This window comes from Pelmatolapia mariae, linkage group LG16_19 (assembly GCF_036321145.2).
Source record: "Pelmatolapia mariae isolate MD_Pm_ZW linkage group LG16_19, Pm_UMD_F_2, whole genome shotgun sequence".
Lineage (NCBI taxonomy): Eukaryota > Metazoa > Chordata > Actinopteri > Cichliformes > Cichlidae > Pelmatolapia > Pelmatolapia mariae.
The window spans coordinates 58,163,134-58,182,986 of record NC_086241.1 but is presented as its reverse complement, the minus strand read 5'-3'; the positions used below and the strand labels follow the sequence as shown (position 1 = coordinate 58,182,986).

The 19,853-nt window shown below is 38.6% G+C and overlaps 1 protein-coding gene across 2 annotated transcripts in view; it reads right to left on the bottom strand.

Moving 5' to 3' along the window:
• Positions 1-19,853, bottom strand: part of ttbk2a (tau tubulin kinase 2a) — a 34,605-nt gene that overhangs the window by 10,369 nt on the left and 4,383 nt on the right. For both annotated transcript variants that reach the window (XM_063500002.1, XM_063500003.1), the window contains exons 2-5: positions 4,941-5,102; positions 3,494-3,641; positions 2,325-2,398; positions 260-400 (exon numbers count right to left, since the gene is read on the bottom strand). In XM_063500002.1, coding sequence (XP_063356072.1) covers positions 260-400; positions 2,325-2,398; positions 3,494-3,641; positions 4,941-5,009 — 432 coding nt within the window. In that variant the 5' untranslated portion in view covers positions 5,010-5,102. The remainder of the gene's footprint in view (positions 1-259; positions 401-2,324; positions 2,399-3,493; positions 3,642-4,940; positions 5,103-19,853) is intronic.

The window sequence follows — 19,853 nt, the reverse complement described above, 5'->3', positions numbered from 1 at the left end:
AACAATATTTACATTTTGTTAGTTTTAGGAATCTAGCCAACACTGATGCTGAGCCGACTTACTGTAAGCAAAAAGCAAACTATTGAATCAGCAGCAATATTAGCAGCCAGTTACAAAAAAATGATGTCAGTGGCAGAGTCCAATGCTGACAATAGAAATAAAAATATGACTATATTTATATTACTTATCTGCCTTGAATATACTGTAGGGACATATGTGCATTTAAAGAATGTCCTGCACCCAACTCCCTGCTACACACCGGTTTGATGTCACGATGCAGGAAGCCAACAGAGTGGATGCTCTCTATGGCTTCCAGGATCTGGCGCCCCAGACGGAGGGTGGTGCTGATGCTGAATGTTCCTCGAGGCATACTTCTCCTCAAATCGGCCAGGTTTCGACCCTACAGGGCCACGCAAGCGATTTATTAGTATAGAGGCAGTTGTCTGATAAATCTCCCCATTGCACCTGGCTTTTAATGAACAACAAGTCAATCAAATCATCCATCCATCCATCCATCCATCCATCCATCCATCCATCCATCGTGCTCTAAACAAAGTGAACAGTGTTTGAAAAATGATGAAACAAAAGACCAAAGTATTTAAACATGCATACACATTAAAGGCTTCACTGTTTGAAATGTTTGGCCTGGGCGATAGACAGATGTGTTCAGTGGGCAGGAAACAAGCCAAAAGTGAGGTACAACATGAACTGAGCTGCACACAACAGTTTAAACACATGGTTTGGTCGGGAACCAGTGCGGTGCAGTAAAATTTGACATTCCTGTGGGAATGGTTGCACAAATTACAACCAGATCACACGTTCAAAACACCCCAAGGCCAACTACTATCCAATTCAAGTAGGATGCATTTATAATTTCTGATCATGTCTTGGGTAACACAGCCTCATGTGGTCGATGGAAAACGAATCTTATACCTGCAATTCACAGCATGTGATGCAGTCTATCAATAGTATATCATGCCTCTTTACGGTTTATTACAAACTGTAGGGCCTTGACCCATTGTTGTGATCTGTACGCTCGAGTGGGATGGCCTGCATTGTCCTCCAGGAGGTTTGCTCACTGGTGCATTTTTATTTACAAGGCCCTGCTTGGACAAATGCCCACCTACATTTGCGATCTGCTCACACGGAGAAGTACTGTTTCTTACAGCCTGCGTTCAAGCGATCTTTTTTTGCTCAATGTACCATTTGCCAGAACTGAACTGGGAAAGAGGGCTTTTACTTATGCTGCCCCTTTCACATGGAACAAGATGCAAAAAGACTGGAAGATAGCAGATCTTATTTCATTAAATGCTTTTAAGTCCAGACTGAGAGAGCCAGAGAAAAATGTTTTTAAAATGTAATTGTTATTTATAATATGTATGTAACTTTGTAATTTCAATGTGTTGTCGCCTCTTGGCCAGGACTCCCTTGAAAAAGAGGTTTTTAATCTCAATGGGACTTTTCCTGGTTAAATAAAGGTTAAATAAATAAATAAAAAATAAAAAATAGCCTGCAGCTTGAGTTTGCTTCTGCCTGATATTCTGCAAACTGCTATATGCATTTAAAGTGGAAATAGTTACTGTTCTTTTGGCCATATTTGTTTGTTTTTTTTGTTTTTTTTTGCATATACTGTAGGTTAGCTGCTGAATTATTTACAAGCAGTAGTATTTTTAGAAATTTCTAAAATGTTTATTTGCTTTGGTTCCATGTAACCATCTTCTATATAACAGTAACTTTGAGTAAGAGCTCACCATGATTTCTCCAAGTCAACAGCCCAAAGTCCAATCAAGGTCAGGGTAAATAATCAAAATGGTCAAACATTGCACATATTGACTGAATGGTGGCTATGACCACAAGACACAGTTACAGCATGACTGGAAATACGCTAAACAGAAACAAGCTAGTGATCAAAGCAGAATAGGTGCTATGAGGAGGTTTAATAGCTCAATTATAAGTTTTATTTCTTATAAATTTAGTTTTCCCTTTGTTTGTGTTGTTATTCTTGCTCTTTGCATGGTTGTCTTTTACTTTTTAAATTAATTTCCCAAATAATCACTGAATAAAATGTCTAAAAGTTTACTCAAATAAATTCTAAAGCTTTAACTTAGCTTGACTTGATTTTAAAATGCTTTGTACAGCCAGTAATCCAAATCCCACATTTTTTACATTTCCAAACATATGAAACACGGAAAGGCAAAAAATCTTTATTGCACAAACTGAAATTAGCAAATGTTTGACACTTTCTTGGTGAATGATTTAGTTAACTCTTAAAGAAGCTTCATTTAGAGTCTTTTTAGAGACGAGTCTTTTCCTTTGGGACTAACCTGAAGCTCCATCACCACGTAGTTAAAACGGTCGTTACGGCCGCATCCCACAAAGCGACACACGTGGTCTTTACCTAAGGGAAGAAGGACAAGAGAGTTTCAGGATTCTTCCTCTCACCTTACACGTGCTGTATTATTTGAGGGCTGGTTGTATGAATCATACTTAGTCGCCCTACCATATCCAATGTCCCTACCCTCTCATCAGCAGCTTCACTGTATTATTTCCCTGCTGATTTATGGGATATAGCACATGATGCCAGGTCTAGACATGTGTGCATGGATGCCTTGAGCGTTTGTGTGTGTGTGTTTATGCATGGGAAGGACGTTGCTGCACCGGCAGGTTGGCTGCAGCCACACCCCAAAGCCCTTCAGCTAGCAGCGTCTACATGCATAGTTAGTGACAAGATCTATTTAAATAATTTGTTATTACAAAATTGTTATTTAAGGGTAAAAATAAATCAAAGTCGAAAGTGGGTTATATATGACTCCATTATGCTTTATATATCTGCTGGTTGATATTTACTCTCTACAGCTGGGCGGGTCAGCAATGGTTGGGGGGCTGGAATTGAGCCCATCTCAAATTATATGCCGATTCCCTCAGGAAGCAACAGGACCACGATGCTCCAGGCCAAAGCCATTAGACAGCAAACATGATCCCAGCCCATTGATTTTCTTCTTGGGAGGGGGGAGGTAAAAAAGCATTGTGGGTAAAAGGGAGAAGGAAGGACCTTTTTTCTTTTATAAAAGAAAGAGAAATGGAAGTAACACAGTCCCCCTAAAGGATCTAACTTTATGTTAACCCTGGGAGTGTCCAAGCACAGACAACCGTACACTTGCTGTATTGTTTCTGTTAAAAAGCAGGACCACCACAGATGTTTTTTCCACAGCATGGACTGAGGCAAATTGTGCTGAACCCTGGGCCAAACTGTTTTCAGATCTATATCTATTCTCAGAGGGAGAGTTTATTCTACCCTGCTACTGATACTAACAAGCGATACCAGCATTTTCTCCTAGGAGGAGATTTTTGGAAGGAAACATGATAAAGATAGACATTCTGAATGCTTTTTCTTCTCTTAAACATTTGCTGGATAATAACAATAAATACTCAGCACGTGTGAGACGATCAGCCAGTACCAATAAGTGATATCAGTGAATCCATTTGCACTCACCCTGGAGCTTCTTGAGCACCGCGACCTCCATCTTCAGCACCTGTTTGGGCTGCTGGGCCGACTCCACCTTCAGTGCCACGCTGACCCGCGTCATCAGGTCCGTCGCCTCGTAGATCTCCCCGAACCCACCACCCCCAATCTTCTTCACCTGGAGTAAAGATGATGGCACATATGACATATAAAAATACTACTTCTACTTCTACAGAGTAAAAGTAAGAGGTGAAGATCATTTCAGGCTCCACAGAGTTTATGACAATTAGGTTTTTTGTCAACTAGAAGAATACTACAATGGTCCTCTCATTGCCAAAAGTAGCTTGATTGTATAAAATGTCTATGAGAAAATTGTCCTCTTTTTAGTTGATTTATGACCTCTGTAAATACTTTCTTGATTAACTTATGGCCTCAATTGTTATATTTAAGTGTTAATTAATTGAATACAGTGTAATGTTTATTTTATTAATTACAGCCCCATATAGAGTAAAACATAGGGTAAGCTTTAAAACTAACCTCCTTGTGATTTAATAGTATTTATTATCCTTTCTGTGGCATGATATAACTGCGATTTGGTTTGATCCTTAGTTGCAGATTTTTTGTTCTTATTTGAATGTAAATGTGCTATAGAAATCAACTTGGACTTAACTAATCACTGGGATGTGGCTCTTAATGTGAAAAATTCTAGAAACTGACTTCTACTAAAGCAAACACTGAATGGGTGAAAACATAATGAGAGGTTTTTTTTAAAATTTAATTTAACTTAAAAAAAATAAAAATGATTCTGATTAAAACTGCTGGCAAATGTGAAATTTCCTTCCTGGTTAACCAGCAGGAATTTATATGACTCAGTTTATAGTTCACCTATACTTCTGCATAGCATCGTCCTTATTTCATTCTTTTAGCTGCTTCTCAACTACCAATAGTATTCAAGCTCATCTTGTATCTCAGCTACTACAGCTTTAATTTCCCCTAAGCTCTGATGTGCCCTTCACTGTCCTCCATGCTCACACAGAGTTTTCTGTCGCACTTGGAGCTAAAGTTGTGGGATTAGCTGCAGCATTCTTATGTAACTCCTTAGATGACAGGAAGTGGAGCCAGTTAGGAATAACAGCCTCACACGGAGCCCAGGCTGGCACAGCAGTGAGAGACATGGGCCTTTGGGGAGCACTGCTGCTGCTGCCTATAGCACAATGCACTGCCACAAATAGCTATACAGGCTATTTTTGGATCACCCGTACTGCAGCAGCAGAACCTGGACAGAGAGACATGACCCCAAACTGTCGAAAACACAGGTGAGACACTTAAAAAGAAAGCAGTGGCGCTCATAGGCAGGGGAAGCATTGTTTGAGGAACAAAGAAATCCTGTTTGTGGAACAGAGGGTGACCTCGGGACAGGCAGTGATGGGGCTGCACAAACACGCTGCCTATTGTAGCTGGAAAACACGGCACTTACCACTTTCCATCGTTCCTTGACCAGGGAGAGCACGCTCAAGATGTCAGTTTGCTCTGCTCCCCCACTCATACCGTCGGCAAATCTAGGGACGCTGCCCTCACTGCTTCCCCCACGACCAGCAGCCTCACACTGGGCCGAGCATTTGGGATCTGATGGAGAACCCTACGGAAGTCCAAGAGAGAAACAAAGCAGTCAGAAGCGGAAGAAGGAAATCAGCTGTAATCTGGTTACATTTGACCAAGCTGCACTTGAGCATCTCAGGCTAACATCCAGCGGGTTTTACAGCATTAAAAACACTACAGAACGCATGCATGCCGCTCAGTTGAGAGACCGACCGCTGCCTCAATAGCTGGAGCTTTCTGATACGTGACCATTGCAGCAGCTGCCACACCTGCTGCCAGCAGCTGTCCTTCTAGACAAGCTCACCCAACAAACTCACAGGCAAAACTATTACATTACAAAGAGGTTTCATCATCTTAGTATCATTTTCCCTCTTCTGTGTATGAAAGCCAAGCAGCAGATCTTATGAGTGTATTATCAGATGTAATGAGTCTGCTTAATTTCCTTAATTTGCTTAATTTAAACTGACTCAGTAGTGAACTGATTAAAAACAAACCACACAAAAATTCACATTTTTATAAATAACTGAATTTTCACAAAGCACCAACTATTCTTATAAATTACATATTCATTCATTTCATTTTGTAAGACAGTTTTAAGTTTATTTTTAATTCCAGACAACAGAAATATGGATATCTGCAGTCGTTATTTCTATTCTGTTCATTTATATCACGAGAAATTGAATGATTAAAAAAACAAAATCAAATGACAAACCAAAAATGCGTAGGTTGAAGCTACAGCTTACATAATACCTACGCCTGATACAAAAGAAAGAAAAATCGGCATCAACTGGGAAATTGAATGAAGATAAAAGAAAGAAAAGATGGACCATTCATGTCAAATCCAGCTGTAGATTAACTCTTTTTATCGCATTTATCACAATACTGAATCATTCTGTAATAATTCTAACTTACAGTTCATATTAAATAAAGTTAGTTGTGTCAGTATTACCACATATATACATGGTAATCATTTGTTAATAAAACATTTTTGGACTAGATGTCTAAAAAGCACCATGCTGGAGGATAAACACCTTCCAGAGGAGCCAAATTGAAGGCTTCTAATGCATTAATAGAAAAATTATTAATAAACTTAATAATAATTTATAGAATCTCAATAAAATACAACCTGTTAAAAAGTGTTACTGATCATTTAATTAGGCTGACATGATGTGGCACAAACTCCTTTAGCACACATCAACTTTAAAATGGAATTTCCTTTTGAAAAACTGAGTCCGTGTTCCTGCATTATACAACATCCGTGTCGCAGATAAACATTCCTCTGGAGAGCACTCGCGAGATACTTCCTTTAGTCCGCCTTCAAACACTCACTCACAGCAAGCCCGACTTTGATTCATCATTCTGTACACGGCGCCCGAGCATCTACGGTTACGCAACGAGCCTTCAAAACACTATTTGGTTACAGGGCATGATCCCGACATCAAGGAGGGAATCAATCCCATCATGCAGCATGCTAGTGAGGCTGGGAAGAGGGAGAAGTGTGGTTAGAGTAGATAACAGTGAAGTGATGAGCATGAAACGTGACCCAAGGTTAAGGCTCAGGAGTAAGGTGGCCTTTGTTGAAGCTACACAGATCCAACGACACAACTGGACCAAACAAATCCCTTTTAATGACTCGCAATTACTGTAATGGACTTACATTACACTAACACTACAGTCTATTTTAAAATGTTTACCTTCACGGGACAAAAGGGGCTTGATTATGACCCCAGCTGTATATTTATATATGCTTCCTACTATGAATGTGTCTACATCTCCTACAGCTTTTCAGTTTTTTTGTTTTACATGAATTGGTGTAGCGAGGATAATAAGCTAATTTATGCTTTATTTACAGGCGGTTAAACATATCAAACATGTAACAAATGGCATGCATAGAGCTCAACAAAATACACGACAAACCAAATATCTTCATAATGGAAAAACTTAACTGAAATCAAGACACGTGAGAAGAATATATATGGCACCTTTTTGGGGGAGGAGGGGGGGGGGGGGGGGGGGGGGGGGTGAGGGGTGGGGTGGGGTGGGGTGGGGGGTGAGGGGTCAGAGGTCAGGGGAGGGGTGGGGGTTTTTGCCTGGGGGGATTGCCCCCCACACCCCCTTTGCCGAGCTTAAAAACTGGCATCTTGTGCACGTACGAGCACGCGCGCATGCACTCTCATGTACGCGCTTTCACTCTTCCGAAATGGGGCACTTCCTGTGGCCGTGCGGTCCCACTGCGCATGCTCTGTTTCCTCCTAGCAGGGTGTTTTTTAATTAAGGTTCATCAGCCGCTGTAGGCATTTTGTTTTTCATGGTAAATTTATACAAACAGGAATTTCTTTGTCTTTTTATTCTATAGAAAGACTTTTGTTGTCAGATAATCGAACTGAAACAGCAGTGTGCTTTATAAGCAGATTTTCTACGGTTAGTTAAGCGACTCCCCAACCTTGTTGCATTGTTTCTAACAACTCATTGCTGGCTGTTTTAGACTTTAAGACGCCGTTTATCTCAAGAAATGGTGAATAAGGATGTGGAGAGAGACCAAGCTTTTATCCCTTTCATTAAATAACTGCATCCCCCCCCCAAAAGAAACTTTCACCTAAGAACAGCGCCGTTAGTTCGCATTAATTTTCAGTTAAAATTTAAAATAATTAAAACAAAAATACGCGAGGGCTTTCCCAGACATTCTTTAAAACACAGATGTGCAACGCATTATTTAATTAGTGTTTATCAGCCGATGCGTTTTAGTTTTCAGTGTGAATATATACAAACAGGAGTTACTTTTGCAATAGTGTTTTTACACACTCTAACCGAAATGGTAGATTTTGTGTGTTTTTAACAACTGCACTTTGGGGAGGGGGGTAGTTAAGGTGAATTTGAGGTCTGTGCTTTGGGGTGGGGGAAGAGGCATAAAGGTTTATAAAAGCCAGCAAACTCTATCCTTGAGCCTGACACCTGCACGTTAGTTTGTGTATTCGACCGTAAATTTTTAGAGAAAATACGCATTGAATTTTGATGCCATTTTTAAAACATAGATGTGCAATACATTATTTTAATGTTGTTTATCAAACGCTGTGTGCGTTTTGGTTTTCACTGTGAATGAGTTACTTTTGTAAATGCAGGATCACATTTTTTTAATGGTGCTTTTTAGACACTGATCTGAAAGATAAATGCTTTTGGTAGAAGCAGCCTTGCTGGATTTGTTTTTTAACTTGGTGAAACATAGTGCAAAACTCTTAATTCAGTATTTTACAGGTTTTAACTGTGTGGTCTTTCTGGAAAACGTAGGTCCACTTGTGAAATGAGAGCATGCACCGTGCTCTTCAGAATTGTCAGCTTTGCTCGTTTCATGGGTCCTCTGTTGATAAAACTGATTTTTAATGGATCTTAATGTTTAGAGACAATAGCGAAGGTACTGACCTGTGCGTCTCTTTAAACTCTAGATGTTAAATTTTAAGGCTACATATTATTTATCTTGCACTAAGTCTGCTTGGCATATGCTCTGTATAAAGGCTCTGGACCTTTCCAAAAAGGCGTAGAGGCAACTTTAGCATGATTAATTTATTACAATGTCAGTTTCTGGGAAGTTTTCCCTCCTGTGTCTATGGCTGGTGCAAGTTTTTTGTTTATTTGTGAAACTGAGCGTGGTTGTGGACAATTCCGACTGTGCTGTTTGAATTGAGTTTCGTGTTGGATCACTTTCTTTAATTGTTAATTCTCTGCGAGCAGTGAAGAACCAAACTAGTACTTCAAAGTTTTAAATCCATTTTGCCCCAGTGGCCAGTGCGAAGTTGTGCTGCAGATCCCAGCATGAAAGCTGAGGGTCCAGCCAGCCGGCAGAAAGGCCAGTTGATGCCTCGACATGCGTTGGAACCGGTTTTGCCCGCACAGAGCGTTTCTGACATGCTGGCGTTGCTTATGCATAAGAGAAAAGCAACAATACAGCGTTGCTCCAAGACATCCTTTCACACGGTATGTATGTATGTCTGTCTGTCAGCGCTAATTATTCAAACCCTGTTTAAAAGGCGACTCATTTGTTGGCCAAAAACATTTCCTCTAAATTTGCAAAGTTACTGATTTAAAAATATATATTTTCGTCACACTCTAGACTCTTGAGCATATTTATATAGCAAAATTCACAGTGGTATAACCATGTTAAATAAAAGATGCCCAAGTGTGCACCAATGCACTCTAATGCATGCCTTTAAACTGTATGCTGATAAGTCTGTATCCATAATTTGTGGATCTGCTGATTTGTTTTTTTTTAATGTGGCACTTTTTTTTTTCACGAACTGCAGATGATGAAATCCTCTTTATTTGAGAAAGTGTCCCTAAGCTATTGTTGTTCATACTTACTGAGTTCCCTAACCACTTCTTTACTATGTCAGCAAACTTTCTGAACAAGAAAGGTATCGTAGATTTAAAGACACATCTTCATTGAAGCAAAGGCAAAACATTGAATTTTATGTTCATATTAAAGAGTGAAAATCCAAAAGCTGCTGCAATCTTTTGTATTAATGATCTCTCTCTCTCTGTGCATGTGTGTGTGAGTGAGTGAGTGTAATGCTATGTGTGTGTGTGTGTGTACAGGAGAAAGGTGATGGCAGGAGCTTTTTTTTAATGCATTTCGAATCAACTTTTTTTTTGTTTTACAAGAAGTGTATTTCATACATTGGAACAAATGTAATCTTTTCTATACTTTATAAGTATGAAACTCTAAAGATTTTAAGTTCATGCACATTGTGAAACAAGAATCTAAATCTTTCTGTCACAATGATTTCTATAAACGCATGTTGTTTATGGGATAATGTGAAAAATCTTTTGTGGGCTCTAATAATGATCAGTGGTGATTGAAGAGGAAGCTTGAACCCTGGCTCTGGAGATTTTCATGACAAGTGACAGTGCAAACATTTGTTAATGAGAGAACATGTTTTATCATCATAACGACTGCGAATTTAAGCGTCGTTAAAGTGTTGACTCGTGTTTTTTAATAGAAGACTTAAAACACTAAACTCTAATTTCAGGGGTTTATTTTAAGTTTACAGAATATAACATCTGGTATGACAATGAGTTTTACTTCTCACTGTCTGTGTTATGTGTATCTATTTATCATGTATGCTACTCTGCTCTGTGGACTAAAATGTTTCATTGTATTCATGAAATAAACCAGAATTTCAATGTCCGAATCTTTTACTGTTTTTCTGCTTTTGTTCACTCCAAGTTTGACAAAACCCACAGCTCACTAACAATGTGGAGCAATCTCAATGTATTTAGCTGCTTTTTCCCTAAACACAATCAGTTGACTGAGAGAAATGCCTGTAGTCCTCACTTTGGTCATTTTGAATGTTGAAGGAGATTTGCTCCATAGACACCTTATACTAGTGTTTCCTACACTTAATCCACCACTACTATGTTCTATTTAAACCCAGATTCCTTTTATAGTTTGCAGTGAAAAACCATTGCTTAATGGGACAGAAGTACAAGTCACTCTTCCCTAACACATTGTAGATAAGTTTATTGCTGGACAACACAGCTAGCAGTCTCACACACTCTTTAGGTTTTTGAAGTTTTGTGTGTAATGGTTTAGTGTATCAAACCTTACCCTTTTCTCCCAGTATCACAACAGTATGACTCCCAAAGTACGGCTCAGTAAACAAACAAGGACTCTGAAGTCAGAACAGAAAGATACAGTTGGAAGATGAATGATTGTGTTTTTTATGATGCGTAGTAAACTACCCCCTCTTCTTTTTCTCTGTGTTGTTGTTCTTGTGTGTATGCTTTAGAAGTCAAAGTATACATTAGCCACACTTACAAAAAACATTTTGAATTTCATTTAGAACTGAGATTCTACGTTGTAAGCAGAAATCTTATGCTCAGCCATAAGTGTGTTTCCCCACTTTCACAATGCTAAGGTGTCAAATCCACAACCCCCAACAGATGGTTTGTCACACACTGGGTTCAAACACTCAAAAAGCAACACAACAGCAGGTTCAAGAAGGACAAGGCCCCCTTTATTTGCACAGCCTCACACACCATAGATTTTTAAAGTTGTGGTGTACAATGGTTTAGCCACAGATGTGACTTCTACTTTTGATAAAGATCACTCCACATGCATATTTCTTAAGAAATGAAGCGTCTTTATTAAGCTCTTATTTATACATGTCTACACAATAATAGACACCGTGTGCTCTGTGACATTATAGTCTTCTACTTCAGCTTCCATTGGTTTGCATTTTCAACTCCCAACCTTTCAGGTTGTTATGAACGACTTATATTTCTAACACTTTGTGATGTAAAAGTGAACCACGCAGCTTTTTTATTTTCTGTCTGATGGAAGGACTTAAGACACGAGTTATTTAAACAATTCTAAATGACAGTGTGACGGCCATAGTACTTTATGCGGGTCAAATATGTTAAGGATAATGTTTCTCAATGTAACATGGCAAAGAACTTTTGGTTAGGATACAACATTTTGTAAACAGTTACCTCAGAAGCTGTACTGTCAGATCTATGTATGTAAGGTTAAACTTGCCACAGTACATCCACTTAAGTAAGTAACCAAACACATAAAGTCACCCTCACCAATAATCGACTGTTCCTTGAAAAAACGTAGCACAAACAGACAACTGACTCAGCAATGATAAGTAGAGCTACCCGAGGCCGATACTCAAGCAGAAGAAAATTAAAAGTTGTTTTGTTTTTTTATGGCTCGAAAGATTGAAGAAAAATATGTTTAATAATTCAACAAGAGCCGCACCTTCAACACATGTACATTCAAATTTTGGAACAGGCTCAACATTGCTGTTGTTCAATAGTTTTTATCCACTCTCAAAAGTCATTTTATGACTTTAATATTTCCAGCTGATAAGGAGACTTACAGCATTTCAAATGTGCGTCCAAATGCTTTAAACATCCGCTTTGTCTGTAACGACAGTCTCAAACTGCAGAGCATTGTTTTTACTCAAATTCAGCATTTTCTGATGAAAATTTAGCTGCTTTTTTTTTCACTGTAACACCCCCCTCAATGCCATTTTTTAGGATGATATTCTTGGAGATTCATTTTTTAAATATATATTTGTGCTTTTGGAGTGAGGGTATCTAATACGCACGTTGTCACTGTGTTTTGTACTACCAACTGCGAGGGCTCTGCTTTTACTTTGAGCAGTCTGGTTTTATTTTGTCTCGTCAGTGTGTGTGTTTTTCAAAGGAGATCTTCATCAGTTTGATTTTGTTACCACAAACTTTGTGTAAAGTTCACAACAGAGGTAAAGAGATTTAAACACACCAGTTTAAGGAGGCATGCAGGGGTTGGACCAGTTGCACAGGAGAGGTGAAGAAGAGAGTGTCGGCGGAGATGTGCAACAGAAGCAGAGGGAACATTTTACAAGATGATAAATGGCAGATTTAGATGATTACGGATTTTTGTTGACAAGATTAAAAGACACGTCCATCACAGTTTAGCAGCATTTCAGTTTGATTAAATTAAAGTTGTTGTTTTTTAAAACTACACAGGGTTTATTTTCTCCTTTGATAGTAATCATATTGAACATGTCAGTGATGGAAACAAGAATATAAAGAAAAATGCTAAACGTGTGTCTAATTAAACTGTTCCTGTGAACCATAAATCATCCTTTAGCATGTTCGGTGTTACAAACTTGAAGAAGCACAGAAAAGATCATCAGACATTAATCAGTTTTCAGCCTTCATTCATATTGAAATGTTGAAATCTTTCCTGCTAGACCGAAGTGTAGCGTTTGATACCGTTGGCCATAACATTTTATTACATCTATTATTAAATGGAGAGTCCTCTTCACACACTGAAGTCAATTATGAAGCTCCACGGCTTCTGTGCAAAGACTAGTTCTGTTTACATTATACTTGCTTTAGAAGGCATAGCATACATTTTTACTGCTATGCAGATGATACCCACTTTTATTGGTTAAACTGCTTGTATGTCTTAGACACATAATGAGCTTTAATTTTCTGCTTCTAAGTTCAGATAAAACTGAGGTTATTGTAATATGGCATAAAAATCTTAGAAACACTGTTGCTAACAAGATCCTTACTCTGGGCGGCATCGTCTGTTGTAGTGATTTGACACATTATAAGTAAAATTGAAGCACACAATCCCGTCGCACAACATCAACATTTATTTATATACAAAAATAAAAATGCTTTTTTTTTTTTACATAAAAGAATTGTAACTTTACGTGGGTACATAGTCCTCATCCTTAGCCCATAGTGGTTCGGGTAATTCCTCAGGGCCATATCAGGATACGTGGTTGAAAACAGGATACATGTTTTTTTTTTTGTTTGTTTGTTTTTGAATGCGCTAAAATGTAAGATACATGCTTGAAAAAGCGTACATGCTTTTAAAAGATGTGGCAAAATGCAGATTACACGTTTTAAGAAAGAAAAAAAGGGTAACTGTTTAAAGATACGGTACCATACGTGTTTTTTTTTGGAAAGAATCAGTCTTTCAGAGAAAGCATTAGCGGCCTCCTTTGTAACATTCTGTGACCATCCACAGCTGTCCGATTTTCACCACATCCTCCCCCACTAGATTGTCGTAGGCCTCGGTAATGGCGTCAAAGACTTTCCTCACTGATTTGAGCTCATGCAAGAGAGTCTCCGCCACTGTGGCGACTTTGACATCGTCCGTTTTGATGTTCCGGGCAATCAGCAGGCGTTGAATGGAAGGAATGAAACGAGGGGTGAGGAGTCTTTTTCTGATGCTGTAATAATTTTCAGCGTAAAAGTCATCCTCCAACACTTGCAGACACTCGTGCTGTCTCTGGCTGGGTTGATCGAACTTACAGCCGTTGCATTCTTCGGTGCGGTACTTGTTGATTACAAGGTTGACTAGATGATACACCGCGGTTTTCACGGTATCGATGAATAAAGAAGGTGCCCAACCGTCAAGCTCGTCGGCTTGCTGCAGTTTCTCCAAGGGGCGAGAGTAACCGGGCGTGTCGGGTACTATTGTGCCCTCGTCCGAGGAACTGTCCTCCTCAGCGCGATGCAGGGGTGCAGAGTCCATCTTTCTTTCTGTTTTTGAGCTAAAAAAAAGGCTTTTGAAGGAATGAGACGGCGGTCTTCTTTTTAAAGTAAAAGAAGGCGGGCGTGGTCTGGAAGTGGGATGTCTTAGAGGAGCGGGTAGGAGTGGCAGCGATTTTTAAAACCGGAGAGCTGGCCGTCAACTTTAGAAAAGAACGATAATGTCCTTTCTTATCTTTTGGGGTTGAATATCTCCATGAAAAAATGACATCTTGCAGCCCTTCTGCTCAATCAACCATCAATGTGGCAGAACTTGGTACATACTTGGTACTTGGTACTATCAGGGACGCTGTGCAATCTTTACTCTCTGAAGATCCATCCACAAACCCTACATTTGAAGATTGGAGTGAAGACGCACCGTATTCACCAGTGTCAGAGTGGAGCGCACCCCATTCACCGCCACAAGTGTGGACTATGGACACCGACGATGAGGAAGATTTTTTGTATTTTGGCGACTCTCCCGACATTGATGAGATAGACTGGGCATGGCCGCCCTTCCAAGGCCCTGAGGAATTACCCGAACCACTATGGGCTAAGGATGAGGACTATGTACCCACGTAATCGGTGATGAATTGTAAAGTTACAATTCTTTTATGTAAAAAAAAAAAAGCATTTTTATTTTTGTATATAAATAAATGTTGATGTTGTGCGACGGGATTGTGTGCTTCAATTTTACTTATAATGTGTCAAATCACTACAACAGACGATGCCGCCCAGAGTAAGGATCTTGTTAGCAACAGTGTTTCTAAGATTTTTATGCCATATTACAATAACCTCAGTTTTATCTGAACTTAGAAGCAGAAAATTAAAGCTCATTATGTGTCTAAGACATACAAGCAGTTTAACCAATAAAAGTGGGTATCATCTGCATAGCAGTAAAAATGTATGCTATGCCTTCTAAAGCAAGTATAATGTAAACAGAACTAGTCTTTGCACAGAAGCCGTGGAGCTTCATAATTGACTTCAGTGTGTGAAGAGGACTCTCCATTTAATAATAGATGTAATAAAATGTTATGGCCAACGGTATCAAACGCTACACTTCGGTCTAGCAGGAAAGATTTCAACATTTCAATATGAATGAAGGCTGAAAACTGATTAATGTCTGATGATCTTTTCTGTGCTTCTTCAAGTTTGTAACACCGAACATGCTAAAGGATGATTTATGGTTCACAGGAACAGTTTAATTAGACACACGTTTAGCATTTTTCTTTATATTCTTGTTTCCATCACTGACATGTTCAATATGATTACTATCAAAGGAGAAAATAAACCCTGTGTAGTTTTAAAAAACAACAACTTTAATTTAATCAAACTGAAATGCTGCTAAACTGTGATGGACGTGTCTTTTAATCTTGTCAACAAAAATCCGTAATCATCTAAATCTGCCATTTATCATCTTGTAAAATGTTCCCTCTGCTTCTGTTGCACATCTCCGCCGACACTCTCTTCTTCACCTCTCCTGTGCAACTGGTCCAACCCCTGCATGCCTCCTTAAACTGGTGTGTTTAAATCTCTTTACCTCTGTTGTGAACTTTACACAAAGTTTGTGGTAACAAAATCAAACTGATGAAGATCTCCTTTGAAAAACACACACACTGACGAGACAAAATAAAACCAGACTGCTCAAAGTAAAAGCAGAGCCCTCGCAGTTGGTAGTACAAAACACAGTGACAACGTGCGTATTAGATACCCTCACTCCAAAAGCACAAATATATATTTAAAAAATGAATCTCCAAGAATATCATCCTAAAAAATGGCATTGAGGGGGGTGTTACAGTGAAAAAAAAAGCAGCTAAATTTTCATCAGAAAATGCTGAATTTGAGTAAAAACAATGCTCTGCAGTTTGAGACTGTCGTTACAGACAAAGCGGATGTTTAAAGCATTTGGACGCACATTTGAAATGCTGTAAGTCTCCTTATCAGCTGGAAATATTAAAGTCATAAAATGACTTTTGAGAGTGGATAAAAACTATTGAACAACAGCAATGTTGAGCCTGTTCCAAAATTTGAATGTACATGTGTTGAAGGTGCGGCTCTTGTTGAATTATTAAACATATTTTTCTTCAATCTTTCGAGCCATAAAAAAACAAAACAACTTTTAATTTTCTTCTGCTTGAGTATCGGCCTCGGGTAGCTCTACTTATCATTGCTGAGTCAGTTGTCTGTTTGTGCTACGTTTTTTCAAGGAACAGTCGATTATTGGTGAGGGTGACTTTATGTGTTTGGTTACTTACTTAAGTGGATGTACTGTGGCAAGTTTAACCTTACATACATAGATCTGACAGTACAGCTTCTGAGGTAACTGTTTACAAAATGTTGTATCCTAACCAAAAGTTCTTTGCCATGTTACATTGAGAAACATTATCCTTAACATATTTGACCCGCATAAAGTACTATGGCCGTCACACTGTCATTTAGAATTGTTTAAATAACTCGTGTCTTAAGTCCTTCCATCAGACAGAAAATAAAAAAGCTGCGTGGTTCACTTTTACATCACAAAGTGTTAGAAATATAAGTCGTTCATAACAACCTGAAAGGTTGGGAGTTGAAAATGCAAACCAATGGAAGCTGAAGTAGAAGACTATAATGTCACAGAGCACACGGTGTCTATTATTGTGTAGACATGTATAAATAAGAGCTTAATAAAGACGCTTCATTTCTTAAGAAATATGCATGTGGAGTGATCTTTATCAAAAGTAGAAGTCACATCTGTGGCTAAACCATTGTACACCACAACTTTAAAAATCTATGGTGTGTGAGGCTGTGCAAATAAAGGGGGCCTTGTCCTTCTTGAACCTGCTGTTGTGTTGCTTTTTGAGTGTTTGAACCCAGTGTGTGACAAACCATCTGTTGGGGGTTGTGGATTTGACACCTTAGCATTGTGAAAGTGGGGAAACACACTTATGGCTGAGCATAAGATTTCTGCTTACAACGTAGAATCTCAGTTCTAAATGAAATTCAAAATGTTTTTTGTAAGTGTGGCTAATGTATACTTTGACTTCTAAAGCATACACACAAGAACAACAACACAGAGAAAAAGAAGAGGGGGTAGTTTACTACGCATCATAAAAAACACAATCATTCATCTTCCAACTGTATCTTTCTGTTCTGACTTCAGAGTCCTTGTTTGTTTACTGAGCCGTACTTTGGGAGTCATACTGTTGTGATACTGGGAGAAAAGGGTAAGGTTTGATACACTAAACCATTACACACAAAACTTCAAAAACCTAAAGAGTGTGTGAGACTGCTAGCTGTGTTGTCCAGCAATAAACTTATCTACAATGTGTTAGGGAAGAGTGACTTGTACTTCTGTCCCATTAAGCAATGGTTTTTCACTGCAAACTATAAAAGGAATCTGGGTTTAAATAGAACATAGTAGTGGTGGATTAAGTGTAGGAAACACTAGTATAAGGTGTCTATGGAGCAAATCTCCTTCAACATTCAAAATGACCAAAGTGAGGACTACAGGCATTTCTCTCAGTCAACTGATTGTGTTTAGGGAAAAAGCAGCTAAATACATTGAGATTGCTCCACATTGTTAGTGAGCTGTGGGTTTTGTCAAACTTGGAGTGAACAAAAGCAGAAAAACAGTAAAAGATTCGGACATTGAAATTCTGGTTTATTTCATGAATACAATGAAACATTTTAGTCCACAGAGCAGAGTAGCATACATGATAAATAGATACACATAACACAGACAGTGAGAAGTAAAACTCATTGTCATACCAGATGTTATATTCTGTAAACTTAAAATAAACCCCTGAAATTAGAGTTTAGTGTTTTAAGTCTTCTATTAAAAAACACGAGTCAACACTTTAACGACGCTTAAATTCGCAGTCGTTATGATGATAAAACATGTTCTCTCATTAACAAATGTTTGCACTGTCACTTGTCATGAAAATCTCCAGAGCCAGGGTTCAAGCTTCCTCTTCAATCACCACTGATCATTATTAGAGCCCACAAAAGATTTTTCACATTATCCCATAAACAACATGCGTTTATAGAAATCATTGTGACAGAAAGATTTAGATTCTTGTTTCACAATGTGCATGAACTTAAAATCTTTAGAGTTTCATACTTATAAAGTATAGAAAAGATTACATTTGTTCCAATGTATGAAATACACTTCTTGTAAAACAAAAAAAAAGTTGATTCGAAATGCATTAAAAAAAAGCTCCTGCCATCACCTTTCTCCTGTACACACACACACACACATAGCATTACACTCACTCACTCACACACACATGCACAGAGAGAGAGAGATCATTAATACAAAAGATTGCAGCAGCTTTTGGATTTTCACTCTTTAATATGAACATAAAATTCAATGTTTTGCCTTTGCTTCAATGAAGATGTGTCTTTAAATCTACGATACCTTTCTTGTTCAGAAAGTTTGCTGACATAGTAAAGAAGTGGTTAGGGAACTCAGTAAGTATGAACAACAATAGCTTAGGGACACTTTCTCAAATAAAGAGGATTTCATCATCTGCAGTTCGTGAAAAAAAAAAGTGCCACATTAAAAAAAAACAAATCAGCAGATCCACAAATTATGGATACAGACTTATCAGCATACAGTTTAAAGGCATGCATTAGAGTGCATTGGTGCACACTTGGGCATCTTTTATTTAACATGGTTATACCACTGTGAATTTTGCTATATAAATATGCTCAAGAGTCTAGAGTGTGACGAAAATATATATTTTTAAATCAGTAACTTTGCAAATTTAGAGGAAATGTTTTTGGCCAACAAATGAGTCGCCTTTTAAACAGGGTTTGAATAATTAGCGCTGACAGACAGACATACATACATACCGTGTGAAAGGATGTCTTGGAGCAACGCTGTATTGTTGCTTTTCTCTTATGCATAAGCAACGCCAGCATGTCAGAAACGCTCTGTGCGGGCAAAACCGGTTCCAACGCATGTCGAGGCATCAACTGGCCTTTCTGCCGGCTGGCTGGACCCTCAGCTTTCATGCTGGGATCTGCAGCACAACTTCGCACTGGCCACTGGGGCAAAATGGATTTAAAACTTTGAAGTACTAGTTTGGTTCTTCACTGCTCGCAGAGAATTAACAATTAAAGAAAGTGATCCAACACGAAACTCAATTCAAACAGCACAGTCGGAATTGTCCACAACCACGCTCAGTTTCACAAATAAACAAAAAACTTGCACCAGCCATAGACACAGGAGGGAAAACTTCCCAGAAACTGACATTGTAATAAATTAATCATGCTAAAGTTGCCTCTACGCCTTTTTGGAAAGGTCCAGAGCCTTTATACAGAGCATATGCCAAGCAGACTTAGTGCAAGATAAATAATATGTAGCCTTAAAATTTAACATCTAGAGTTTAAAGAGACGCACAGGTCAGTACCTTCGCTATTGTCTCTAAACATTAAGATCCATTAAAAATCAGTTTTATCAACAGAGGACCCATGAAACGAGCAAAGCTGACAATTCTGAAGAGCACGGTGCATGCTCTCATTTCACAAGTGGACCTACGTTTTCCAGAAAGACCACACAGTTAAAACCTGTAAAATACTGAATTAAGAGTTTTGCACTATGTTTCACCAAGTTAAAAAACAAATCCAGCAAGGCTGCTTCTACCAAAAGCATTTATCTTTCAGATCAGTGTCTAAAAAGCACCATTAAAAAAATGTGATCCTGCATTTACAAAAGTAACTCATTCACAGTGAAAACCAAAACGCACACAGCGTTTGATAAACAACATTAAAATAA